Below are 27,252 nucleotides of genomic sequence, written 5' to 3'. Positions count from 1 at the left end.
CCCAATAGACTGATGACTTATTGTCATGTAAAGCAGGGAGGCGGCAGTGGTAGCGGTGGAGGAAGAAGGAGGAAGGAAGGAAGGAGGCAGTGCGGCGTGCGCACGGCGCTGCTTTTGTTTCTGATGAGCTCGATATGCTCTGGAGACCTCCGGCAAGGCGGCTCTTAGGGGGCTTTTCACAAAACGTGCCTGGGCTGCTATAAAGGAGGCCACTTCTGGAGCGGCCGCCGAGCAGTCAACATCGAAAAAAAAAAATCCCTCCAACAACCTCACACGTTCTCCTCCCTCTCACCCGCCATCATAAGCCGACCTGGGGAATCTTCAGCTTTTGGGTGCCTTCCCAAATGTATAAAATGGAGTATTCTTACCTTAACTCGTCCGCCTACGAGTCGTGCATGGCCGGCATGGACACGTCGAGCCTGGCGTCGGCCTACGCGGACTTCAGCTCGTGCAGCCAGGCCAGCGGCTTCCAGTACAACCCCATCCGGACCACGTTCGGGGCCACCAGCGGTTGCCCGTCGCTGGCGCCCGGTTCCTGCAGCCTGGGCACGCTGAGGGACCACCAGAGCAGCCCCTACGCGGCCGGTAAGGCGCATTTTCAAGCGTCACTGCTCACTCGCTCGCTCGCTCGCTCGGTACGGGGCCAAATTTGCGTACACAAATGAAGGAATTTATCGCGTTAGGAGCGGCTGCGTGCGTGTAATTTGGTTACGCGCGTGTCACACCCGAAAGCCTCCAACAGAATTAGCCCATAAGCTGCCGTAATGTGTTTACTTTGCGATGAGACGAATAATTAGATAACCAAAGAGCAAAACTCATTATTGGCGCTCAAATTGGGAGTTACTGTATTCGCGGAAGGCGACGAGTTTTGACAACTTACGCACGCTCTTGCGCACGGCGCAGCCACTCATTTTGGGACAGAGTTCAAGTACATTTACGATTAAAAGCGAACATGGACGATCACTGGACTCAGATTTGAACACACTTATTATCATCTATACTCCCTCAAAAAGTGGAATTAATACATTTACGTGGATGATTACGCACGGCATCGAGATTCATTTTGGACGCTATTAAACGACATTTACGAGCATGATCACGGACATAACCCCACTTCTGATGCTGTTTTATAACATTTAGCAACATCACAAGAGGTGATTACACACGGTTTAAGGCAGAGCAACCGGACTCATTTGGAAGAGAATAAAATTCACCATTAAACTCTCTTTGATTATCACCACGCGGAGTTGAACATAATTGATATCAACACTATTACGCTGCTGGGTTAACGCACGGCAACCGGAATAGTATCCGAAAAAATTAAATTACATTTTTACAACAACAACAAAAATCTCATAAATACATGCAGATCCAAACAGAATCCAACTTGGTAGTATAGTTAAATCAATATCGCCACTTGACTATAACGCACGGTTATTACGCACAGAATGGAACCGAATTAACCTGCATTAACAATTAAAAATCCACTTAAGTGATCACTTTCAAAGCAATTATATCACGTAAAGTCTCCGGAATTTATTTTTTTTGCGCACAGCAACCGGACTTGTTTGTAACGGATTTTAACTATATATTCCCGATTGAAATCTAATCTTGATGACCACTTGACACAGAATTGAGTTTAATCACATTTATATTGCAAGCAGTCAATTCAACAAATTCTCCACCATTAAGACGACGATGCTAAACGCAATAAACACTGTATTACATAAATGTTGCTAAACTTTTCTACAGAATCCTTGATGTTATGTCTAGAAAAGCACGATAGACCGACCCACTGCAAAAAAAAAAAAACAAAAAAAAAACATGACGTCATTTTGTCCTCCTATGTATGCAGTGCCCTACAAGCTGTTTACGGACCACGGGGGTCTGAACGAAAAGCGCAAGCAGAGGCGTATCCGGACCACCTTCACCAGCGCGCAGCTAAAGGAGCTGGAGAGGGTCTTTGCAGAGACCCACTACCCGGATATCTACACCCGTGAAGAGTTGGCACTCAAGATAGACTTGACCGAAGCCAGAGTGCAGGTAAACAATCACAAAGTCAAGAGCAGTAATCCATGCAAGTTAAAAATGCTCCAATTACGCAAGGTTTACTGCATACATTACGCGCAGGCAGTAAGACACATTGACACCAATTGACAGTTTTTTTTATTTTTTTTTATAGAATTAACGATTAAAAACTCACGTTTTCATTGTATATTATTTAGCAAATGGGTTCACAAACTGTTCAAGCTCAAACCACCAATTTGTTTTTTAATAGACGCAAATATATTAAAATAATGCACACACTTATTGACAAATAGTGGAAAAGACGCACGTGTTTACTGGAAAGGAACAGGATATCTGTGGGCGAATTTTTTTTTAAACGACCCCCCCCCCCCATACACACACACACAAATAATGTAAAGGTGCTTATAAATATTATTCCTATAAAACCCAACAACAAAACTACTGACTAATGACAAATTTGGGGCTGTTTTGAAGGTTTGGTTCCAGAACCGACGGGCCAAGTTTCGCAAGCAGGAGCGTGCTGCTGCAGCGGCCGCAGCCGCCGCCAAGTCCAATTCTGGCAAAAAGTTGGACCCGCGGGACGACGACAGCAAAGACGCCAAATCCACGGACCCGGACAGCACGGGGGGCCCCAACCCGGTGCCCACCTCTAATTGCGGTGGCCCCAGCCCCACCGGTGTGCAGGTGAACGGCGGGGGCGGCAACGGCGGACAGGCGGAGGCCGGCAAGGGCGCCGTGTCGTCCGGCATGGGGGTGGGGGTGACGGGGGTGGGGGTTACGGCACCGAGTCAAGGCTGGGCCACCGCCCCGGGGACCATCACCTCCATCCCGGACTCGCTGGGCGGGCCGTTCGCCAGCGTGCTGTCGTCCTTGCAGAGACAGAACGGAGCCAAGGCTGCTTTAGTAAAAAGCAGCATGTTCTAATTGACGTGCACACGCAGACTGATGGACAGTGACAGTCAAAAGTGCTTTTGTTTTGTCTCCCTTTTGTGTGGCATTTGCTTGACAAAAATACATTTCATGGCACATTTGGCAAATTGTTGAAAAATCGGTGGGTCGAAAATAACACGACTGCACAAAACAACTTAAAATTCGGTTGTTTTGTACAAAACAGCCCAAATTTGGATTGCTTAGTACGTGCACTCACACGCGCACGAATTGCTTCCCTTTTTGACCCGTACTGGGTTATTTTTGACCCAACTGTTTTTGGAGCGTTGGCGAGCTCACAGTATTGCATTATTCACAGATAATACAGTGCTTATACCCAACAAATGACAAACACGTGTCTGACCATGCGGCAGACCAAAGTTTCGAGAGGCTGCATTTGGGAATTTTTGAGGCATTCAATTGACAGCTGCTTATTTTTAATAATATTTTGCATTTATTCGGGCTAGAGTTTATGACCAATACCGCATAATATTTACCGCATTCATTTTTTCTGAGGTCGTGGACAGCTGCACAATTTAATGTCAATTGCATTTATCCGGGCTGGTTTACATTGTTGTATAATTTCAACGACCATGCAGTCACGTCGCTTTAGCAAGAGCATGCATTTTGTCTGGACTATAATTTTGAGTCAACATTTAGGCTATTCAACAAACTGCGACCGATCCTGTAGTTTAGCTGGACTATGCGGGCAGCCACATACTCGATCATTCATCTGGGCTGGTTTAAATTTTTGCAAGACTCACGGGCCAGCGCATAGAACTTGGACTTTACCTGTGATCAATTTCTGATGGGTTAATGAGTAAGTATGCGCCCGACGGCATAGTTTTTGCAAGAACCGCGACGACTATGCGGCCAACCGCATAAACTTATCAAGAGCCTGCATTTCAGTGCAGGCCATTTTGATTTCTGTTATTTCTGACAGAATGAACTATGCGGCACGCAGGCTGCATAGCCTTATACAGTTTCCATGAATCTGAGCGAGGTTTGGACTTTTTGTGGGATTCAACCAGAAAGAATTATTTTTTTTTTTAACTTGATATTTCATCAAGTTTCTTTTGTTGTCCACTATGAGAAAAAAAGGCACAATTACAGCAGCACCCCTCCAAATCCCCGCCCCGCCCATGGACATAAATCTATGTTTCGTGTGTCTTTCTATGACAGTGTGTTTGTGGCTCCAATTGTATAGTGTTAATATGTATTCGCGTCTCCTAATAGTTGAATCATAGACACGTATAGTCTTCATTTTAAGTCGGATTCCCTAAGAATTTATTTTTGGTAAAAAGGGAATGTATGCAAATGTTGTATTTATTTGGATATAATTTGCATGTCTCTTTTTGATTTTAAGTCTCCCACTTTGTTGTGAACATTGTTGTCTGGAAGGTTATTTATGTTATTAGGTTCTGGATGCTTATATTTAAGAAGGGAATATTTCTACATGTGCACATAGTTTTCCAAGGCATTGAAATGGTTGTTGATGATACAAAAAAATAATAGGAAAAAAAAAATGTCTTGGTCATGTTTTTGTCAGCTTCTGTGGTGTGAAGAACGTACATGATAACAGTGGAAATGTTCACGTTTCTGTAACAATTTGCGATGGGAAGCGATATTAGCGATATAACAGGTGGCAATTGTTCATTTTAGGTAAAGCGTTTTAATTAATGTAAAGGTTTAAGCTTGATTTTAGACAGAAATTAAATTCGGCCAGCAGCTATTGCATAACAAAGCCAAAATTGATAAAAATCTGCAAAGGTTCACAATTTCATATTTCTATCAATAGGCTTGCAAAAATCAATATTTTGTTTTTTTAATTTAGAACAATCTCACATTTAAAAAGCATTTAACGTGATTATTACCCTTATCTGTGAGCTTGGTTCAACTGTGGTAGAAGGTAGGGGGTAAAATATACCTAAATATGAAATGATCTTACTAAAGGGAACAGTTTTAACTCAGGTAAAATTATGATATAATATGCAAACTATGATATAAAACATTGTAGAAACGAAATCAATTCAAAATTAAATTTACTTCGTTGAAAATGAAAGATTAACAAAGGTTCATATGGAGAAACACGTTTTTTGCTCGACAGAAACTATCAAATATATTCACCTAGGTTAAGTTCAACAGGTTCTTTCCCGGCTGACCAAGACCTGATGGATGAATTAAAAATCGATTATGAAGAAAATAACTTTTTTTTTTTAATTAACCTTAAAAACTTGCCCAAAATGTGAAGAAAAAAACATTCAAATAGACACCTGCTTGCACCCCATTAAAAACAAAGCAAATACTCACCTTTGGGACAGCTGTTCCTAATAGTTTGCCTCAAAATCAGAAGAACATATAGACAGACAGTGACTTTGGATGGTTTTATTTATAAAGATACAGTCATTGCATTGACACAGTTAATGAAAGGATACATCGAAATATGGTGTTCAGGTGACTACTACAATAAATACACGAGAAAGCCTCCGCGCTAAAAAGAGAAAATGGAAAATGCTCAACGACTCCAGGAATTAAGCGCAGTGGCTATTGCTTTGATTTGTACATTTTTTACAGTATCTTTTGGTTGTAGGCTTAAACGTGCAGTCTTTTTTGTTAAACATCGGCAGCACACTGCCCGACTCTCAAAATGCAAACCAAGCTAAAAATATATATATTTAAAAACAAAAATAAAGAAAGTTGGCAAAGGTTCAATAGACCTTTCGCTCAGAGCCCCTTAGTTATTGTTGCTAAGATCAAAAAGTTTCACACAACATAAAGTCTGTGATGGTGGTTGACTGCATAGCGTAATGTATATTTTACATCTTTTTTCTGGGCTAGTTCGGATTCTGTCTGCTTCTTTTATCAATTGAATATCTTCATTCATGGTTTTATTACTCTGGGCAAGTTTCGACTTGATTTTTTTTTTTGAAAGACGCAACCGACTGTGGACGACTGCATAGCTTTTTCCAGAGCCTAAAAAGAAAACATTTCCATTCAACTTATGTGTCACTATGCATTAACAAAAACTTCAGGAAAGCATTGTTCTTATTTGCTGCGCTGTGATTGGTCACGCTACATTCCCGGGACGCGGTTTAAGCGAAAGGTCAATTGTCTCATCCTGTGTATATATTCCTCACGGACAAGAGCATTCTATCACTGCAAAATCAACGACGCGGCAAAGTGGACGACTTGCAATGAAGGAGTGCGAGGACAATTTGGCCACTGATCGATCGCCTTCAAATGAAAATATTATGCTTTTTTTTTGTTTCTTTTTTTGCGTCGTTCTTTTGTTCCTAAGGCACATTAAAGTAGCGGATTCAGTTACTGCCCTCGTGAATTACATTCAAAAAGTGTGTCAGTGGAAGCCTTGTGGATTATTATAACACATTTTCAACATAAAGTGTACAATTCAGTGCTGATCCAAAATAACGAATGCACCAATAGAGATCCAGTATTGTGCGTCGTGAAGGTTAATTTCATTTTGTCTGCTTTTGGGAGTGACATAAAATGGATGCTGCTTGGTGAAAAAGAAAAAAAAAAAAAGGAAACACCTAAACCAGATTAAATCCAATTAAAGTATGTATGAATGAACCACACTTGATGAATGGTGATTCAAATAGATTGTGCGTCGTAAAAATGACAATATGAGTGAATGACTGTCCTGACTGTTGATACTCTGTAGTCAAAGAATAATATATGGATGAAAAATCTTGGATTGACCCACGTGATGAATGGGGGTTGCACGGGAGGGCAGGGCTTGGCAGGTGATCAGGTTCAACTCGACTGGAGACGTCACAAGGTGGTCGGCTGTCCGGCCGCTTGAGTGGGGAAGAGAGACCCACAAACATTCAGCATGCAGCAACAAACGGTGGAGACAGATGAGAAAAAGGAAACTGATGAATGCTAGCTAGACGAGGGTGAATGTTTGTCAGTGATTCTCAAAATGTGGAGTGGTAGCATTTATTTTACAGGCACGTGTTCATGTTAGAGCTATTCGACTATGGTCGATGTAAATGTGGACAAAATCAAGTCATGTGTGTGTGAAGGATGTTTGGTGGGGGCAACTCACAGCGGGAGCGAATGTAGCACTGGTGGCAGTTGAGCAGGCCGCTGCGGATCCGCACGTCGGTTCCTGTGGACATGTCTCCTAATTGGCCCTTGCAGACCCCGCACTGACCACAACAACAGTGAAATTAACATAATAAACACTCCCCAAAACTCGCTTTCTCAAAAAACCACATATATTTCTTTGTCATGTAGTTTGACCCTTCGCACATATGTTAACCTGGGGAAAATGTCTTCGCTAACCTTAAAGCAGTCGATGTGGAAGTAGAGGCTGAGGGTCTCGATGATCATGGCGGCCCCTTTGCCTAGCGGCTGCCCGCAGCTGGAGCACAGCTTCTTGCCACTGACAGACCTATAAACCGCAATAACATCGGCAACAATGAGCCCACGTGCTGCTTCAGCAAGTCGAAAGACAAAGGCAGCTCGAGAGTTGGTACATTATTCGCTGGATTTCCTCCAAGATGGTTTTGTATGCATGTGTGTGTGTGGGCATGTTCTCTCACACCAAATCACCCAACATACCTCTAGGGCAGCGATATTTAATAATTAATGTACGTGTCCCAATACTTTTGTCCTCCTACAAACCTATTTTTTGTTCTCATGACAGCAAGCACAAGTACAGCACAAAACACAGCGTTGATGCGAGGCACAAAATGGATACCTGTTGGGTGGTGCGTCAACAGAAGGCGGAGGGGGCTTGGGTGGGCTGCGCCCAGCATTTACTGTGGCGGGTGCATTCCTGGAAAATGGACAGACCGTTGCGGCATTCAGCTGACAATGCGGCTGACTGCACAGCCTTGAAACGAGCCGCATTCATCTGGATCGCTTTGTAATTTTGAGGGATTCAAATAATTATGAGGATTACAAAATGTCTTTATGCAATGGCCGCATTCATTTGGGGTTAGTATCGAGGGCGTTAAATGGCGATGCAGATTACTGCATCTCGTTTTTCCAGATCCTGCTGTTAAGTGGGTTGCTGAAAAACCAACTAGGACACGAGATGAAGATAATCTGAGAAGAGTGAGATGCTGCAATGATAAAAGCTTGAGGTGCCACCTACTGGCCAAACACAGTAACTGAAAGACTGCAGGTTACAATGAATGCCGAAAAAGCGCACTTCTGTTGCCATGGTTATACTCTCATCAATTGGTCAGACAGAAGGCAGAGAGCTTCTTTAAATGATAAGACTGAAGCAAATACATTTAAAGACCATTCAAACACGCACGCACGCACACACACACACCTGCGTTCTCCTGCAGGCCGGACGGGCTTGCTGGCGTCAACGTCTTGCCGTTTCTTGACCGGGGCGGAGGTCTTGGCAGCCATTTGGTGAAGTTTTTGGCCATTTTTCACGCAGCTAGTCTGACTCACCGAGCTGTAGATGGCCCACATCTATGTTAGGTCTCTATTTTTAGGATGTTTCCTTCTACTCATTAGGTTGACAGATGAGCTGGATCTTAAACTTTGGTTGCGAGAAGTAGGTGCAGTACGTTGTCAATTCAGGTTAATTTGCATCAATATTACGTGTAAACTCGCAGATCTAAAATCCTTGGATGATTTGGTAGAAAATCAGCTATGCATACCTTTAACAATGTCTCTTGTTAGTAAAGATCATGTTTACTGAGGAAAAGTAATGTTTTTTTTTTATTTATGCTTTGATGCGTCGACAAACCTCTTGGCTGTTCTGACGCTGTCGTCGGCGGTGCTGATGTCGCTCGTTTTGTCGTTCTCTCGCGGTCTACACTCAACCTCTCCACTCTCCAGCTGTGTTAGCCAATCAGAAGTAAAGACTGTTAGTTGGTGGACCAATCACAGGGGTTTTCAAATTGGGTTCAGGGGGGCTCAAAGATGCAAGTTTCGAGGCCCGCAAAACAAATTGCAATAAATGATGTGATTGTTTAAAAAAGCGCATACCTAACCTGTGGGACAAATACTCCAGCCTACGTTAGCATTTTGTCAATTGTGCTATCTGCAGCATACATGTATTTAGAACAAAAGGATTATCATTATCATAGGATTATGACTATTTGTACAATTTATTGTCACAAGAGGGTGACTCTTCATCCCATCAAATCGCGTCATTGTTCTTGAAAAGATTGATTTAAAAAAACACAATTGTTCTCATATTTTTCAAAAAATATGTCATCATAAATTAATTTTTGGTAAGGCAAGACATTATAGTGTATATAATGTATAGTATTTATATATAGTGCATTTCATACAGAAGGTATGCTTAATAATAACAAACTAATAATACATTTAAAAATAAAAAAGATAGTTAAATAAGATTTGATCACCGAATGTCTCTCCAGTTGCTCCTGTTTGCGTTCCCAGTCAGCAAGTGAGCGCACGATGGTGTCCTGGCACTCGGATACCGACGTGGCGGACGATTGCGGAATCAGGCCTGTGACTGTCTCTTCCAGGATGAGACGTTCCTGACGTGAGGGTAGCGTTGGAACCGTTAAACAATCAAAGCCCATGACCACAGACAACGCGTCACATAAGGCTTGAGGAGGCAACTTTCATTTGGTATTGTCTAAAATGTGCACCCACCTCCTCATGGTAGCGCCTCTCCTCCTGCGCAACCTCCCTCTGGGCCTTCTCCCAGTCCTCCTTGAGCTTCTTCTGCTCTCGCTGGTATTTCTCCTGTGTTACCGAGGTAACGCACCGCAAGCATATACAAATACAGGAAGAAAAGACATTGCAATTGATGTCGGAGGCATGCAAACATTGAATCAATTTTGGCTTGTCAGGAGTGAACGTAAAGAAAAAAAGAGGTGAAGAAGCAAGCAGGAGGTGGACATGCAAACAGGCTTCCGAGAAGAGTACCACTGTTGAAAATGTCGTCTTTTACAAAGTTAACACGGTGTCTGGAGGCTTAGAGGAGTTAAAGTGGAGATATTTTTGGGCACCTTTATCTCATTGATTTTTAAGACTTTAAATTTGAAACATTTCATTTAAGACACTTTAAGACCCAGAAAAAAAGCTCAATTTTGAATGACACTGTCAGCTTTTCAAGAATTTATTCAAGAATTGATTGAAGTTTGAACTGCAGAGAGCGGTTTCAACTACTTGGTTGTTAGCGAAAAAAAACCCCCATTATTATCAAAATTATGAATTGACTTTTTTTTCTATTAAGACTTGCATTGGAAGACAGAATCACAAAGAAAGAAAAACAATTACACGGGATAAAACAACCAGCACAGTAATGCACCACACATTCTTCCAATCATCCAAGGTCAGAAACCTTTCTCACTGAGCTGTGGAGGAGGGAGGGGGGCATTTAGCCAACAGAATCTCGCCCCCAAGCACAAGCTGTGACAAAGCTCCTTGTGCTGCTCAAGGGCGCCCTCAACTGACGGCAGCGGCACATGAGCGGATGTTACGGTACAATAAACGTGCTGATCATCAAAATGGCGGCAAGCTTTTACAGGCGCAATGGAGTGTGGTTAATCAGCTTTATGACATATGACGCCTTTAAGATATAAACTGGTCTCACGGTTTAAAAGCAGCAGTGGGCAAACATAAATAATAAATTACTAATCATTAATTCTAGCAAAAACAAAACATCCCTGGGAGGGTAGCAGGTTTTTGAAAGTGTGACTCCCTTGTGCAAATAAAACCAAAACTGGCAATGAATCCTGACAGAGCTGGGCGTAGCCTCATGCGCCATGCGTTGCCTCGCCATCTATCCGTGTACCTGCAGCAGGCGCGCCTGCTCTTGCTGCCACCTTTCCTGCCGCTTTCGCTCCTCGGCCGGGTCCCAGGACCAGCGATCGGCCTGCCTGGTCTGAGGCGACACCGGCACTGAAACCTAACAGGATGCCCCCGCCCCAACCCACCACCGACAACACATGCATCCACAAAACCCAAAGCACCAAAATAGTCATGCACACGTCGGGCACCCTCACACAATCGGGATATCACGCACACAGACATACAGAGAAAAAAATGGAGGGGAGAAGAGAGATAGTTGGTCTACCACAACAGCACTAGTCCAATGCTATCCAATCCACTCCTACTGAAGGAGAAAGACAGAAAAGGACAGAGGTGACCAGAGGTGGGAGGAAGTCACATATGTGCAAGTCAGAAGTAAGCTGAACCTTCATATTGCAGTCCCAAATTATTGGGGCAAAAATCAAATTGAGTCAAGTCATATCTTGAGTTAAGATAGTCGCAAGTCAAATCTCTTGATTTTGAAAAGCATCTGAGCACCATAAGAATCTGGACATGTCGACATAGAATTGTTAGAACAACAAAGTTGATTGTACTCACGTTGCCGTAGTGATCCTTCTCTCCCTTATCTGCAGATTGTAAATGTACAGCAACAATGAAACAAATGGCAACAATCAATGTGGCATATCACAATTTACATACATATAAACACAGCCAACAATTTGCATCATTTGCAATTGAATACAAAAATAGCTCAGAATCATATAGATCTATATCATAATGCATTTAATAGTCAATTGTGTGTCCCAGCCCCCTATAGTTAAAAAAAAAAAAAGTACAATTACCTGCAAAGAACTCGCAGCGTAAATTTGGGTTGCTGCTTGTCAGTGGAGAGCGAGTACTGTTTTCAACACCTTTGGGGAAATATATGGTTATAAAAGTAAAATGGACAAAAGCACAGACAGTTTAATGTGTGTGCGTGTGTCGAGTAACCTTCTGTGGTTGTAGTTGGCAGTTGATGTCCAAAACTGGGAACCTCCTCTTTCTTCTGGTTTGTCCCCACGTGACTGTCTATGCTCGTCTAGCGATTTTACAGGATTATTAATCGGATAGATGGAGATGTTGAATTTGGAAGGATTTTAATGGCTTACCACTGAGGTTACAGAGTTTGTGCCAAGCCCTGACTCACACGACGGTACAGTTTCTTGTTTGGCTTCTGCAAAGACACAGTAGTGATCATGCAAGTGTGGTGTCTGCAATATGACAGAAACGCAAGTGTCCACATGGGGGCAGTAGAACAGCATGTGACTCAGACCTGCAGATGTTTGGAGGTGTGATGCTGATTGAGACTTTTTCTCCGCTAGAGCGACTGCTGACTGCCTTCCACTCTTTCTCTCAAAGCTCTCCTCTGGTTTCTGCAACTCCTAAAAAAATTAACAGATTATTTTTGCATCATTTAAAATGAGCATTGTAGTGAAGGAGGAATTTACTATAGTAAATTAGGCAGGCATTTTATTAGGTTGACAAAACAATTTAAATGTGCAGCCTAGCTTTTTAATATTAGTATTTGATGGGCATGATTAAATTTATTTATAGATTTTAAAATGGCTGGCAATTAATGTTTTAATAAAGGGACCGTAATAAGATAGTTTTACCACTGGTAGCGAAGTAGGCCTGCTGGGTGGCGTTGAACACAGAGCGACTTCTTTGTCCTGGATGTCACCTAAAGCTGCCTCTACGTTGGTGGACGCCAGAATTCCTTTTGTCGCCGAGGCACATGGGTGGTGGGCGGTGGTTTGGGGCAAAGAGTACAGTAGGAAAACGGGAGAGGACTCTGATCCTTGACAATCCTCATTGCCGTTGACCCGCAGGAGTCCATCGGCCTACAACAAAATGGATGCTGTGTTGAGATACGTCTGTGCTAAGATGATACTTGGCAATGCATATAAAACACAGTATAAAATGAAATGTGACTAAGCCCTACAAAATACAAATAGGTAGACACATATCAGTTGTTTTGCATAATGCAGCAATGTCACAAAGGTAATCTGAGTCAGATCTAGACTGAACTCAATATGAAATTACAACATCGGACCCAACATACACAAAACAATTGACCGCTGCCAGTCTGAATTTGATCGATCCTTGGACAAATGACCTCGAAGGAGTTTGTTAAGCCCTTGAATTCATCAGACATGGCTGCACCAAACCAAAATGGCTGACCTTCCTGTTCAAGTTGGACATGGGTTTTGGAGCATATTGAGCACCTCACCCCTCCAAAAAAAAAAAAAAAACATTGACATCATCTCATTAATAGCATTAAACAGTGCTTCCGAGAGGAGGTAATGAGAACTAGGACTGAAATGAATCTGTGGCTAAAACCCCACTTGTGCTTTCATTTGTGCTGGGCTCGGGTACTATTATCTTAAGCATGCAAACCTTAGCAACAAGCGGGCCTCAAAGACAAAGAGACGCTAGTAATATATGTGTGAGGAGGCTCCTTGTGAACTTCCCAGTGAGTGCCCCCACTACCTCCCAATCCGCGCCCCCTATATACTACCTCCACCTTCTCATCCGTCTCCAAGCAGCTTGTGTGGGCCGTCTTTGTCCACTCCACACCGAGAGGGCCCTTCGCCGGCAACTTCTTAGGTCAATAGGGAACACAAGACTCCATTCAAAGTGGGACTGGGACGCTTGACAAGACATTCCAGAGAAGCACTTGGCTTCATTTAGCTCAGTAGCGGCCATCGCTGCCTAACATTTTATCCGGAAAATGTTTCTTCCTGTTTTGAGTAAAGTAATAGATTCAGCAGGCCCGCGACCCTCGTGAGGATAAAGCGGTTCAGAAAAACGATGGATGGATGGATTTCAAAATTTTAGAGACACGTTTGTCATTGTTGCTGTCAAGTGTGAACACGTTTTCAACCAAAAACACACATTTTAGAAAAAGGTGTCTGACATCATTTTTGACACCGAAACACCCACCTAAGCATTGTTTGCAAATCATAGCTATGGAAAATGAAATCATTTGTCCCATGTCTGTAATGCTCTAAGATGCCACAAGATAGCACCAAAGCCCTGAAAGATGAGTCAAAGTGTTGTTTGGGTGTTAGTGTACATGTAAGTGAGCTACAGAGGGAGGATCTCTTGAATTATTTCAATGTATGCATCAACCTCATAAAATGTAGTTTGGCGTCTCTTTCAACTAATACCACACGATGATTTACAAATTTATAAAGGTAAAGCATTCACGGTACAGGAAGGAAAAATGAAACTTTGAATAACAGGTTCACCCTCCTAAGGCAGCAATATTCTTTGTGTGGTATTATTTTAAGCAGAATCTGTGTGGTTATTCCTGTGATTTAGATGGAAGAGACTTTATATTCACAAATCAAATGCTCTATTAGTGTAAAACTAACCTTACTGGGACAGGGTTCCGGTGTAGCAGGCCAGGGCTGAAAGTAAGGCTCGGGCGTCAGCAAAGGCAGGGGCTTGGGCGACAGCGGCGGGCTGAACGGCGGCTCGGACGAGCGCGAGCGGATCTTTGGCCCTTGGGGCGGCGAATCTCTGGGCCACTCGTCGATTTGCGCCTCCATCGTGGACGTGAACCTGGGGGCCGGCGCAAACGGTTGCCGCAGATACTTCAGGAGGCCGTCTGGGTCGGCGTCCCACGGTTCAGAGGTGGTCGGCGAAGGTGTGAGGGAGATGGGGAAGCCGCAAAAGGACGGGTCTGCCGAGACGCTGCGGTCCAGGACCTTGGGCAGCTGCAGGCGCTCCATAACCGTCTCGCTGATGGAGAAGCGCTGGGCGTAACGCTGGAGGATGTAGGCCGCCTCCTCGGGGGTTTTGGCTCTCCGGTAAGCTGCCCGCAGCTCCTCCTCACGACGCTCCCTGTGGAGACCAATAGAGGGAAGCATGCTTGGAAGTCCCCATTGTCGGGCAGAGCACAAGTCGATCACGAGTGTACAGTGTGGTCTGTTTGGTGTTTTCATAGACTGGCTGATTTGAAAACATGCATTTGCGCCGTTGTGGGTGTGGACACTCAATTCTTCGCCCGTCAAAGTGGCTCCCCTCACTCCCTTTAAATTGAGCGCTGGACAGGGGTGCCGTCTACATGGTGCAAGTAGAACAGACTCGCTGGAATTTGGTGAAGTGCGCAAAGTACATTTATAGGGAACGGCAAAATCTTCGCTTGCTAATTATGTTGGACCTACTTGTCCTCCACAATCTCCTTGTAGGTCTTGATGCTCCTCCTCCTCTGCGAGATGCACTCTCCTCCGATCATCAGCTGCTCCATCAACTTCCTCTCTTCCTCCTTCTTGATCAAGTCCTGAGAAATGCTGCGTCGACGATTTTTCCACCGGGCCAGATCCTGCCGCACACGAATGATTATTGTTCACTTCATTTTGCTCCATGCGTAAAGGTCAGGTGTCCTTACGCGACAGGGAAATGGCCAATATCTCACTCACATCTTGCCAGTGACTATCATCTTCCTTCATTTGGTTGTACTGATTGCGCATCAGCTCATGACGCACGTGACTGTGCGGCGGCAAGATGGTGGTGTTGTTCACCTCGCCGCGCATGTCAATCATACTCATACTCCTGCGAAGGAACAAAAGAGAGACGCACTTAAACAGAAATTTGCCATTGCTGCACACGTCACATGTTGTTTTAAGTGGTTGTCGAGGAATGGGAGTCATGTTGTAGTTTAAAACACAGAAAACAGATTTTCCAAAATCTTTTCCCCAGCAACTGCAGTATTATGTGGCGGCAGCGCTACAAAGATGGAATTTGACCACAAGAAATGTTACAGAAGAGCTGCGAATCACAGACTTCCTATTCTATGCTAAATGTCTCAAATTTGTGGCAAGATATTGGCAAGTTAACATGACGTTCCACAATCGCTGTAAAGTCGGTGTGTAATCCTTGCATGCAAAAAATAGCACTTTATCATAGTCTTTCCAGATTTCTCCCCAAACAGAGCCATTTTTTTCATTAGCATTTTGCAAGTTTTCATATTACTCATATTGTCTTGAACTGTAATAATGAACATAACCTTGAGCAAATCATTTCTATTTGATCATTATCATGGTACAGCTGCTATTTTGGCACCGAATGCATTCCTTCAATAAACAACAGGCTGGCAGATTTGACCACATGGAAACTCGATGACTTACTGTGGGTCATGTGACACGCTGGCAGGACACATGACAGCATGGAGAGACAAACAAACACAAATGTGGATTACTGAATGTTTGTTGAGTAGACAGTGGCAAGAAATGGTCTGGGTGTCAAGATTTAGGGGGTTGAATGATGTTGCGCCAAACATTCACAGGGGGGCAGTATTATCCACATGCAGACAACTGCTGCTGTTGTAAACGACAAGCATCACAAACCTTGGCAAAAAGGTCACAGCTTATGTTTGAAAGAGGGCATATGGAAATTTAAACACATAGTTGGGTCTTGGAGTGCCTGTGCTCGCCCACTCATCAAATGTGAAAGTAAATAGACGGAGCCAAAAGGTAAGCAAATCTGCAGTGCTAGCTCAGATGAGTGTGCGCTATTGGCGTTAGATTCAGATAAGCGGCGACATGCACTCGATTGTTCGAGGTGGTACGATGTAAGCCCCCCTGCCCCCCTCCATGAAGCGGCCACTGTCGTTTCCCGTCAGGCTACGGCCAACCTCCCAAGCTTATTTTGGACTTTCAGAGAGCTTTGCAGGTAGGCAGAAGGCCGGCTGGGAGAAAGTGCGCAGCTGTCCGGTTCAAGTATGGGGTGTGAACAGGGTCAGCAAAGGAAGCAGAGCTCATTTCCGTACATCCTGAGGGAGGGTCCCGTGTTCCCATTTCTGTGTGCACCGTAGTCCATGCATGTTATGCTGTGATCACCAAAACATTACAACATACAGATTTGTATGATTACATTTGAATAAATATAAAGTGCCTTCACTATAAAAAAAACAATTTTTTTTTTTTTGTTGGATTGTTTTTTTTCCCGTACACAAACAGGCAGGACTCTGGATTTTCTGCTGAGGCATCAAGTGTGCCAAAAAAAAAAAAAAAGGAACTCTTTTGGTAGCTTCAAAACAGGGGGTGTAAAACTGGATTGTTATTCTTGATGCTTCATTTAAGCATTCCAACAACAAAGACACCCAGGGAACGGTTTCAAAATGTTTTGTAAAGATGCCTAATTTGGCACTTCAAATAAGCCAAGCAGGTTCCTGACGTTACACTTTTGGAAAATGACACGTGTTTGCTTGATGTGATACAACCGCATGATTGCTAACGTACACACATCACACTGTTTATGCAAGCAGCAGCTCATTTCAAAGGCAATCCCTACCATCTGTTCTGCAGACAGTGCCGGCGGGAAAAACGGGGCGGCGTGATGGTACATGGAATCACTGGCAATTTCAATAACAAGCCGCCGGTCAAACAAAGCGATATGTCTCATCTAAATACCGTCGATGACATCATCCGGGACGGTCACAAACAAGCCTGTGAAGAAACACTCACCTCAAAGGTCTGTCTCCCCCTACAGGTGAGGTGGCCGTACTCCAGCTCTTGCGCTCGCCGTCATCCTTGTCGCCGCCGTTCTTCTTCTTGCGCAGCGGCGTCGGCACATAGTTGCCCTGGTTGCATTTGTTGGGCAGGTACTGGTTGAAGGGCATGGCGGTGCGCGGCTCGCTCACCGAGGTGCGGCGGGCTAACATGTCGTCCTTGTGGATGTCCGGGGTCTTGCGGTGCGGTGGGCCGTCTGACTCGGAGTCACTGCCCCGGCCTTGGGGAAGGGGGGGGGGGGGGGGGGGGGGGGGGACAATCATGAGCAATGATCGGACATAAAGTATCAATACTTAGGTACAGTGGTTGACTCCTTGATAGAAGATGAAACATTTCCTTCAAGTCAGTTCACAATATTGACAAAGCTATGATAACATAGTTTTGATAGCATGAAGTCAATATCCAACTCTTAAAAAAACATCAGACCTATTTATCTCAGTACTATGACCCCATTTACAGTCACAAATTCCTTTGAAATCCAACAAATGTAAACGCTTCAAATAAAAGTCTATGATATCATTTCATCCAACAAGATGTCTAAAATGGTTTATAGGGATAGAAAATCATCACTATGTCTGTTTGCAAGAGACATAAATCACGTGGATCTCCTGCCCGAAGAGTATGATTATTAGCTCAACGTCTCCATCCCATTTTAGAAAAGGTAAATAAGACAGGTGACACCTAGATCGGCAGCAGGACTTTCCCTGCTTGTGCTAAAAGAAAAAAATCCTCCATGTTACATAAGAATCCTCAGCGTAAACATGGAACAGAGAATGTGGGGTTTACCATTCCTGTGGTGTGTGCTCGCATGCCTGAATATGCACGAGCAGCAGGTATCAAGAAAAGGTAAACATAGCGTGAACCAGACTTATTACTTATAAACTTATTACTTACACAAACAACTACGCTTTAAGTTAACCCTGAAGCGTGGAGTTATTTTCAATATTTTCTCAAAGTGTTAGTCTTTCCAAATGAAAGTATTGTGAGGACAAAGCGTCTCATTCATAAATAGTATCAAATGACTACATAGGAGATCGAATGTCTTCCTTGAATTCAACTTTCCTTTCCATGCTCCTCTGAGGTTGCTTTACAGAGGCCAATTGTGAAGGAGCTTTGCTGCAAACGTTGGGACAAGGGAGGGGACCGTTGCCTCCTGCCTCCCAACCTGGACCCGGATGTGTGTACACTATACATGATGCTGTATATCGTCAGGTTGATGTTTGTGTTACAATATCCAGCTGCGAATGGGTTTGTTGTTCATCATCACGGTTCAAAGCCTTCCAGGAATGACTGCGTTCACTGTATCACTAAGAGTATTCAGCCTGGATTCTCATTCATTTTCCAGAGGTATCCAGTTGGCTGGTGTCAATTTACAGTAGGTGGGCGCGTGCAAGTTGTCCGGCGATGCGTCGGCGGCTTGATGGAGGCAGAGCGTGCACGAGAGAAGAACTCCGAGTGGGTGTGAAACAACACTTCTTTCAACTGACTTGTTGTTTTATTGAAGTTAACATGGCACTGTTTAAGCTGCTTTGTTGCTCATGGCTGTTATACTGTATGTGAAAAAGAATATGTGAAAAAAGTGTTTTTAGTTGTACTTCATCCGATGTTTTATATTATGAATGAGTGCTTATTGCTCCTGTGACAATTTCAAATTCAATTTAAAAATGAATATTTAAATTCTATAAATTGCCTAACACGTAATTAGACCTGTTTTAGCTTAGGTTTGTGTGGCTAGAGTCGAAACAAAGATCTGAAATGAGCTGGTATTCTAAAAAAAAAACCTTTGAAATTATTCAAAGGGCTTTTCGATTTAGCTGGGCGTTGTCCTGCAATAACACACAATGCAGAACAACGAGCCTCACAACGGCAGCGCAGCTGTGAAAGCACAATGGGCCTTCATTTATCTGCCTGAGGTACTGTATGAGAGCACCTTTCTACAGAGTTGGTGCGCTATTATAAATACAGAAGTGGAAGCAAGTCACAATTCAAGTCCGCATTGTATTACGACTGTATCTTGAAAATGAAAATTCAAATGCAAAAGATGTCAAGTCATGTTGTTGGAGTCGAAATTTTGTTGTGTCGCACGAACAGTAAGACCAAGTCAAGTTGAGTCTTTCGAAGATTTTAGGCCAGTTTTACAGCTCGATTCAAGTCACGCAGCTCAAATGAAAATGATACGTAAATCGCTGCCTGTGAGACTTTGGGGTTTGTAGAGTTCCATACCATCGCTGCTGCCGCGGGCCACCAGGACATCCGGCGACGGGGTCTGTTGCGAGCGTGAGCCGAACGAGTCCAGGCTGTCGAAGGAGTCCTCGCGACAATGTCGTGGCGGGGAAAGCGAGTCGCTGCGCTCCGAGTCCCAGCAATCGATGTAGCCGCTGTCCCGAATGCTGCGTTGGGGGCTCTCTGCCTCCTCCGCCTCCTAAAATGTGCCAAGACCAAGATTTAGGGATGGGAATGCTAACATCAAGCAAGATAACAACAAACATGGAGCAAAAATGTTAATAAGGGAAGATCTTGACTCTCTGTAAACAGTCGAAGTGCGACTGAGTTCAACAGTTGCAAAGCACAATGTACAACTGAATACAGATTCTAAAATGAACTGATCAAATTTGAACATACACACAAAATGGTCTCAATGTTGCCACCAGAATACAGAAAGCACAAATGCAGATCAAGAAGGATTTCACAATTGTACACTCTAGTCAGGGACTATTCCAATTGCTAAAAATATGCAATGAAATGTTACCTGGGCAAGCATTTTTCTTTTGACTATTTCTGCACGTCCCACTGCGGCCATGTCGTCGTTCAAACCTCGACACCAGCTCTAATTCTCACTTCAACTTCACGTTCTAAAAACCTGCCGAGTCCTCCCTGCATTTGTCTGTTTGAAAAATGTCAAGCTGCTAATGGAAGGGGAGGAAAGGCCTTTCCTGTCCCACGAAAATCAAGAAAAGGGCCACAATTTGCTTTCTATTGTGCAACTGCAATTTGGTGCTTGAATAAAAATTCACCTAAATCAAAAGCTAGCCACTAACGCAATGCAGTTTAAGCTGATTCAACAACCTGCACCAAATACAAATAAACCCAAAAGTAGCTACTCTTGGTACCATGGCATAAAGGTTTTCAAGGAGGTCCAATCCAAACAAATATCATATCATTTTCAATGCCAAATCCCATTAAAAACAAGAGTATTCAATACCTTTCGAATCTGTGATAGCAGGCCCTCGAACTCCTTCAGGTCCAACGTGGGCCCGTTGTAGAAGGTACAGCTGTTGGCAGCCCGACCCAGCCAGTAGATAGTGATTAGAACCTGCACCAATCAAAACAGACATGATTGAATTTATTGTATTGTTTATACAATCAAGCCCCAGGGGCCAGATGTGGCCCGCGAAGACAAATCAAATTCATGTCAGTACTAAAATTGCCTTCACTTTTAAAAAATAGAGCTATTGCTAGCATTTTTTTACCATTCATCTTCAAAACATTTTTTTACTTGTTTCAGATTTAAAAACTAGTTATTCACCAATTTGTTGTGCATATATAATATGAGGCGTTCATACATTTATTTGTGTTGACAGTCATAATGGCCCTCCTAAGAAAACTATGACGACGATGCGGCCCGCAACAAAAATGAGTTTGACGTCCCTGGTTTATACCGTTGTTTGCTGGGGAAGGCATCAGAGCCATGACACAAATAGTAAGGATAAAAAAAGCTTGGAATTTCGCTGGAATGTGGGAGACCATAGAAACATGTACCAACACCGTGACGAGCCAAAACCAGGAAGCAGTACAATATTGTGAGCTCGCTCGCTGTCCAGCTGCTTGTTTATGTTTCTGCCTGTCAAAATGACAGGAACGTGCTCTCGGGCAATATTTGCTGTCAGCCACAAAAAGCACGCTGGTGCTGGCTAAGTTCCAGCATGAGCTAGTCGTGACGACCTAGTCATGTTTTCCGACAGAGATGCACTTAAAGCAAAACTGCCAATCGAGTGTAAGACATCTGTATTTAGTTGCTCCCCACAAAGTGAATTTCACAAATATAGTCATCACTTTGAAATCCTTTTAAAAACTCGTTCACTGACGGGGACGTATTTTCATGTCATTTAGGAACTCAAGACATTCAAAGCCAGGTATGCATTTATATATTATGAAATAAATTCACGTGGTAGGTTATAGGGATGTTTGAAATTAGCTAGCAGGGAATCAGTTCATAAAAAAACAATAAAGCAATCGTACAAATAAAGAGTTATGTTTTGTATTACTCATATACATCATGTTTATGTTCCCCGTGCTGATTGTTGCGTGTGACTAAAATAAGAATATAAAGCCACGCTGAGCTCTTATCAAGTGTGCTGTTGACGTGGGCCGAAAATATTGTGCCCATGTGTTTTTTTTTTTTTTCTTCCCTTGGTTCATTTTGCACTGTCAAAGATATACATAGCTGCTCACATTGTTTTAGGTCTTACTTACGATGTGTTCTATTCTCTTCTAAATTATTGCGGAATCGGGTGCCAATAAGTCATTCAGGGTCCAGGAGCTTGTCGCGTTTCAGCGGCAGGGTTCCTGCCTCCCTTTTCAAGGCGGGAACAATGTCTTGGCCTTGTCGTGTTTGTGCAGGCGCTCTGTGGTAAACGCGACTCGGCTTTGTATTGTCAACAGTGAAAGGAGCGGGACCGCAAAAAGCATGTCTACCTTCCTTTAACCATTAGAAGGCCTTCAATATACTACACTGATTCAAAGTAAAAGACAATAACTCATCATCTCAAAATCAAATGAAGTAACTTACATTTTTGATCTTTCGGCCGCAGTCGCTCCGCCTGTGGAGAATCACAAACACAGTGTGAGAATGTGACTTCATATCAAATCAAATATAAAAGATCCAAAAAGTTGCGTGAATCGACGATCACTGCGAAAGAAACTGTAAGCACAGCTAATATTGTCATTTCTAACGTTATGTTTAGAACATTCATTCCATTGGGAATTTTTTTCCCAATCATGCTTTCCACTTTTCAGACCCTATTAATTGGAACAAAACTCTGTGTGTGTATGTGTGTGTGCGCGTGCGTGTGTGAGTAGAGGGCAATTAGAAAGAGGAAACTGTCACCTATCACAAAATGTATTTTGCCAGAGTGGCCTAAATTCTGTTTCCTTGAGTCTTCCCGGTAAAAGCTGTTTCCCCCGGCCTATAAACACGCGAACGAAAACCCTTCCTGTCATGACAGCTTCAACAAAAGCAGTGGAAACAACCCCACAGTGATGTCCTCTTTTTAGGTTTGTTGTCCATTGAGACAATACAAACTTCTCATATGAGTCCAAATCTATTACCTGAACGGTGCGCTTTGTTTTCGTTTTGTTAAACTGTCTGCGTGTTTTTCAAAAAATAGATGGGTTCAAGGATGTTTTTTTTTTTTTTTTTTTGCAAGGATAGTTAAGAAGCGTAGGCGAGGCTGTGAACAGAGACTCCCAGACCGGGACAAGTCAACAAGAAGTGAGCATTATCGGCACTCCCTGCAGCTTATCGCCGCTTATCAGCTGATTCTATTTATTTTGCCTTTATACAATCAAACAGGCAGGACAATGCTTACGAGCAAAGATAAAACAGAATCTACTTCCATGGGCATTCAAAAGGGAACTCAAAAGGGAAATACATTGTATGGCTTAACATAATATTTCAATTAATATCATGATTTTTTTTTAATTCATCAATTCTTATCCCTCGAAGGAAGCAACCATGTTGGGAATCATCCTGCTTCCACTTTTCCATCATCTTGACTAAAGCCTCAGTTGCAACATGATTCTGCCACAAATAGAGTTCCCCTAACGGATGTGCAAATATAAAATGTAATCTTATATCCAGGTGCATAAAAAGCGCAACGCCGGAAGCGTTCGCTTTATCAATGCATCTTTAACTTGATTGGAAACAAAACGAGTGACATGTTGAGCAAAGGAATTCCTCGTCTTGACAGAACAAGTCAGGCAGCACTCAACGTTGCACTGTTGCGTTAGGACATCTTTGCGGAATGACACCTTGTTAGCAAGTTGAATGACAACCCACGCACGCGCGCACCACTACATTTACAACTACAAACACAAGCCTTTGTCACTCGGCAACGCGATAGCGCTCACGGCTAAGTGAGCAGCGCGTGCCGAACGAAACTGTGTGAGAGACGCAGTCATTGTTCCGCACAATATTCCATTGCATTGACTTGCACGGAGGTATTTGTGTTGGCAGCCAACTGACTGATTGCCAGGAGGACACATCACTGACAGACCGACAGACTAAACTACTGCTAAAACAATTCAAGATCCTGCTTGCTTTGCTCAAAGTATTAAAATGGTGCACAAAGTGTCGGACTTACTTGGCAGCGGGACGTGTAGACGTGTCCTGCAGGTCTCCGGGGTCAAAAAGTTGGGTTCCCTTCAGTCCCAACTCCTCACATCCACGCAGAAACACACTCAAGTTGTCCTGTGTGTGGAGAGTACACGTTCATGAAAGAGTTACTGTGCTGATTTGAACTCAGTCGTTCACCAAAACACTTGGCGCTGTATTGCGACAAGAAAGATGGCACACCAACACAAGCATGTGCATCAGTGCATCAACTTGCAGAACGGGGGATTGAAAGGGAAGCCACATTCATAATAAGTCACTGAAAACTATCAATTTCCAATCAAGATATGTGACGTTGCGGCACGGCAGGGTGGCGCACTGGTTAGCATGTCGCCTCACAGTTTGAAGGTCCAAGGTTGAGCATGGCAAAGGGACGACTTTTAAAATAATACAATAGTGCAAACACGTTTTCTACTTGACATGAACTGTATCATTAAAAACGTCTCGCCCCTATCATCATCTGCAGTGAAGTGCACAACACCCTTGCAGAAAACTATTTTCTGTACGCATGGAAAGGTAGGCTAACTATGCGAAACATATGCAAGGAAAATCTCTCCACCTTCGACAATCTCGGACAGAATCTGTGTGGGACGCAACCTGAGCCGAGCTCTCCCTCCTTTTTCCCAGGTTCTCTCGCGCTCTCTCTCGTGCGCGCCCTCGCTCTCTTTGTTTTCCTACTTTCTGTCAATCGCAGGGCTGCAGGCAAAGTCATTTCTCTCTCCATCTCAGGGTGTTACCGCTTCCTCTCCACCCTGATTTCTCCCAGACCGAAACGCAAATACAATGGCCTTACATTCAGAGGTCCGGAGTCAATTCGAGTGTGGAAGCTTTCTGATAATGTAGTACACTTAAACAGGTGTAGAGGTTATCCACACAATCTCACGTCCCTCCCTCCTTATTTTAGAGCAAACCAAAGCCATGGCTTCCTGTGTTTTTGGGGACAGGGTTAGGGTTAGGGTTGCACCATTGAGGTGGCACGTACAATTGTCACTCACTCACAACTAAAAAGGAAGTACTAGTTGGGAAACAATACAATACATCTTTATTCATAAAAGTGCCACCATGTGTTTTTTTCTCTTAAAACTCGGCACATTTTTAGTTCCTACGGCCTTTAGGTGTACATATGCTAGATACATTTGGCTGTCCGTGGAAAACTTTCATCAGTCTATGTAGTCCCTTTTCCGAAAAAGTTTGAGACTCCATTTTCAAGCATTTACTTTTACAGTAGTTTCGATGCCAGAACAAACAGATAATAAAATATAATGAGTGAATTGATGTGCGACTGATTTTCACAGAGGTGTGATTTCAATTAGAAACACTCGCCACAAAACAAGGTGCAGCAGTCAAGAGACACCTTCCCCGCCCCCATCCCGCTAGTTTTCCTGAGCACGGTGGCCTTCCAGACACCCGACTTGAAAAGATACACCTCTGTCTGTTTCCCGACTGCCGTTGCAGATTTTCAGGCCGCTGCGGCTCTACAGGAAACCGGGTGTCGACCGCAAAACTCTGATTGACAACTGAGCGTGTTTGGAGTAAGGATTGCCGAGCGTGAGGGGTCACACACACATTCCGGCTCAGTAGGAATATACTTGGACACAAGTTGGACTGTGTGCGAGTTGTAAACACAAGGCAGTGAGTGACTAATAGAAGTGGATTTGTTTTGCTTTTTCTATCAACTTAATATTTGTTGTGTTTTTTCAGTGGAGCAGCGCTTGTCGCCTTCTCTGAGCCCTAAGAATACCACAAGGCAGTACAAAATGAAAATAGTTATTGTGTGCAATATTAGGTGATACATCACCTTGTGAGTCAATGATTGTGGGCAAATTGGAGTGGATTTAATGTAAGTTACAGAGATTCTCCATCATAAGTACGTGCCCTGTATTCATGCACTTGTGGAGCATTTTTCCCCCCAAAACAAATAATCCGTAAGCCAACGAACAGCGGGCAACAAGCGACCTGAGGACGACGGCAGAGCTGCCAACGTGCTGAGGTAGCTGCTCTAATTACAAAAAGTCCTCAGAGGCTTGTTTTGCCATTAGTCCCAAGCAGGAAGAGGAAGGGGGGAAGTTGCCTCTGTTTTATTATGACGGGGCCTGATAACGGCAGACCTTGTTTGTTTGTTTCTCACCTCCCTAATTGCAGCCCTGGACAGTGGAAAAAACAAACATGCCAAGGGATGTTAGGCATTATGATGCATTTTAAAGGGTGAGATAATTATTGGTAGCACGCTATATTATTACCTGCATGGAAACATGTAATCATTATGGTGACCCCGCTTGAGCAGACATCTCTGCAATAAACGTTACTACTTGTTAAGTTTAGCACCTTGCTCATTTCTTCCTACTCCAGAGCAATAATGATGGATTCTATACAGAAAATTTCAACATAGTCACAAAAACAAAGTCTCAATACATCTACTGACTGTACTAGTGAAGCCCTTTGAGACTGCTTGTGATTTAGGGCTATACAAATAAACTTGACTTGACTTGACTACTTAACAAGAGTTGGTTAGTGGATGTGTTGCCGAGATTGAGCGCAACAGCATAATTGCTTGTTATGGTTGCAATGCACTAAACGCCTGTGGGGAATAAGGCCGGGTGTTTACCAGACACTCATAAAAAAACAAAAAAACAAAAAAAAAACAGGGACGGCTCATTGACAGCCATTAGTGACACCGCCCGATAAGACACTTCAGCCCAACCCAGATTTATTTGTCTAATGCATCATCACGGATCCAAATAACCAGGACCCCTTGGCACATTTTTATTTAAACACCCGATTATTTCACAGGTGACCCCGTTTCACATCTAGATGGCAACATAGTCAAAACAAATCTTTTTCTCGTCGCCCTACAAAAACAACCATACTTTGCAATGTGCATGCCAAGCCAGTAGTTGGTTGGCGGTGGCATTTTGTCTACAAACTGTCATTAGATGACAATGTGGCTGTTCAATGAAACAAATGCATCTCAGGATTCTTGCTGTATTTTGGAAAAAAAACATGTTATCCCAAATGCAAAAAACCCCACAAACTTACAAAATACCAAAAGAGGAACTAAACCAAAAAATGTCAACATTGCCCAGATTAATTTTTTAAAATGTAACTATACCATCCCCTAAAATTGGTGGATTTTAAATCTAGATGTTGCTACATCGAAGAACTGAGGGTGAATGACTTACCAGGCCAGCAATGGGTGTCGGGAGTCTGTTGATTTTTTTCACCAAGCCGGGTTTAATGGAGCTCAGTAACCTGATGAGGACAAGATGAAATGAATACAAATTCTGAACCATGTGGAACCTCGCAGGATTTAGGGATTTTTTTGTATTAATTCTGTCCAAGGAGATGAAAGTTGGTGCTCTGGCCCAGGGACCCCAATTTGAGAACCCCCTGCTCTCTCAGCCTAATGTTTCTTCGATGTGTTTTCACTGGAATGAATTGTGTCTCAGAGCGTCCTCTGATCCATCCATGGATAGCCTTGTGCTATTTGATATCGCTCATGGCATTCCGGCAAAGTTATTTAGTGATGAAAAGATGTCATTTTCTCATGAGGAAACTTCTTTTTCCCACCACATTAACTCATACAACTTCAATGGCTGGAAAGCCCTG

At 43.4% G+C, this 27,252-nt stretch overlaps 2 protein-coding genes across 4 annotated transcripts in view; one reads left to right on the top strand and one right to left on the bottom strand.

Moving 5' to 3' along the window:
- Nucleotides 1-4,481, top strand: phox2bb (paired like homeobox 2Bb). Its single transcript, XM_037262460.1, has 3 exons — nucleotides 1-585; nucleotides 1,856-2,043; nucleotides 2,503-4,481. Exons 1-3 carry the CDS (start codon nucleotides 345-347, stop codon nucleotides 2,950-2,952), a joined length of 879 nt encoding a protein of 292 aa, XP_037118355.1. The 5' UTR covers nucleotides 1-344; the 3' UTR covers nucleotides 2,953-4,481.
- An 844-nt stretch (nucleotides 4,482-5,325) lies between these two features.
- Nucleotides 5,326-27,252, bottom strand: part of LOC119128967 (LIM and calponin homology domains-containing protein 1-like) — a 33,198-nt gene continuing 11,271 nt past the window's right edge. The window contains exons 3-27 of one of the 3 annotated variants that reach the window (XM_037261894.1): nucleotides 26,826-26,895; nucleotides 23,618-23,724; nucleotides 22,045-22,075; nucleotides 20,458-20,568; nucleotides 19,479-19,677; nucleotides 17,211-17,475; nucleotides 15,873-15,890; nucleotides 15,165-15,297; nucleotides 14,910-15,067; nucleotides 14,115-14,586; nucleotides 12,351-12,578; nucleotides 12,011-12,119; nucleotides 11,847-11,911; nucleotides 11,689-11,776; nucleotides 11,541-11,609; nucleotides 11,296-11,324; nucleotides 10,721-10,834; nucleotides 9,574-9,666; nucleotides 9,318-9,455; nucleotides 8,693-8,784; nucleotides 8,264-8,395; nucleotides 7,682-7,759; nucleotides 7,264-7,372; nucleotides 7,025-7,127; nucleotides 5,326-6,773 (exon numbers count right to left, since the gene is read on the bottom strand). In XM_037261894.1, coding sequence (XP_037117789.1) covers nucleotides 6,748-6,773; nucleotides 7,025-7,127; nucleotides 7,264-7,372; nucleotides 7,682-7,759; nucleotides 8,264-8,395; nucleotides 8,693-8,784; nucleotides 9,318-9,455; nucleotides 9,574-9,666; nucleotides 10,721-10,834; nucleotides 11,296-11,324; nucleotides 11,541-11,609; nucleotides 11,689-11,776; nucleotides 11,847-11,911; nucleotides 12,011-12,119; nucleotides 12,351-12,578; nucleotides 14,115-14,586; nucleotides 14,910-15,067; nucleotides 15,165-15,297; nucleotides 15,873-15,890; nucleotides 17,211-17,475; nucleotides 19,479-19,677; nucleotides 20,458-20,568; nucleotides 22,045-22,075; nucleotides 23,618-23,724; nucleotides 26,826-26,895 — 3,037 coding nt within the window. In that variant the 3' untranslated portion in view covers nucleotides 5,326-6,747. The remainder of the gene's footprint in view (nucleotides 6,774-7,024; nucleotides 7,128-7,263; nucleotides 7,373-7,681; nucleotides 7,760-8,263; nucleotides 8,396-8,692; nucleotides 8,785-9,317; nucleotides 9,456-9,573; nucleotides 9,667-10,720; nucleotides 10,835-11,295; nucleotides 11,325-11,540; nucleotides 11,610-11,688; nucleotides 11,777-11,846; nucleotides 11,912-12,010; nucleotides 12,120-12,350; nucleotides 12,579-14,114; nucleotides 14,587-14,909; nucleotides 15,068-15,164; nucleotides 15,298-15,872; nucleotides 15,891-17,210; nucleotides 17,476-19,478; nucleotides 19,678-20,457; nucleotides 20,569-22,044; nucleotides 22,076-23,617; nucleotides 23,725-26,825; nucleotides 26,896-27,252) is intronic. The other 2 variants (XM_037261897.1, XM_037261895.1) reach the window with 2 other exon arrangements.

The sequence above is a fragment of the Syngnathus acus genome, chromosome 10, assembly GCF_901709675.1.
Source record: "Syngnathus acus chromosome 10, fSynAcu1.2, whole genome shotgun sequence".
NCBI lineage: Eukaryota > Metazoa > Chordata > Actinopteri > Syngnathiformes > Syngnathidae > Syngnathus > Syngnathus acus.
This window is presented reverse-complemented; position numbering and strand designations above follow the sequence as displayed.

Bases quoted from the DNA above. Each gene is read 5' to 3' on its own strand.
- phox2bb (XM_037262460.1), top strand. From the start codon at position 345: ATGTATAAAATGGAGTATTCTTACCTTAACTCGTCCGCCTACGAGTCG. The intron at 586-1,855 runs GTAAGGCGCATT...CTATGTATGCAG, and splicing joins GAGCAGCCCCTACGCGGCCG to TGCCCTACAAGCTGTTTACG. The intron at 2,044-2,502 runs GTAAACAATCAC...GCTGTTTTGAAG, and splicing joins TGACCGAAGCCAGAGTGCAG to GTTTGGTTCCAGAACCGACG.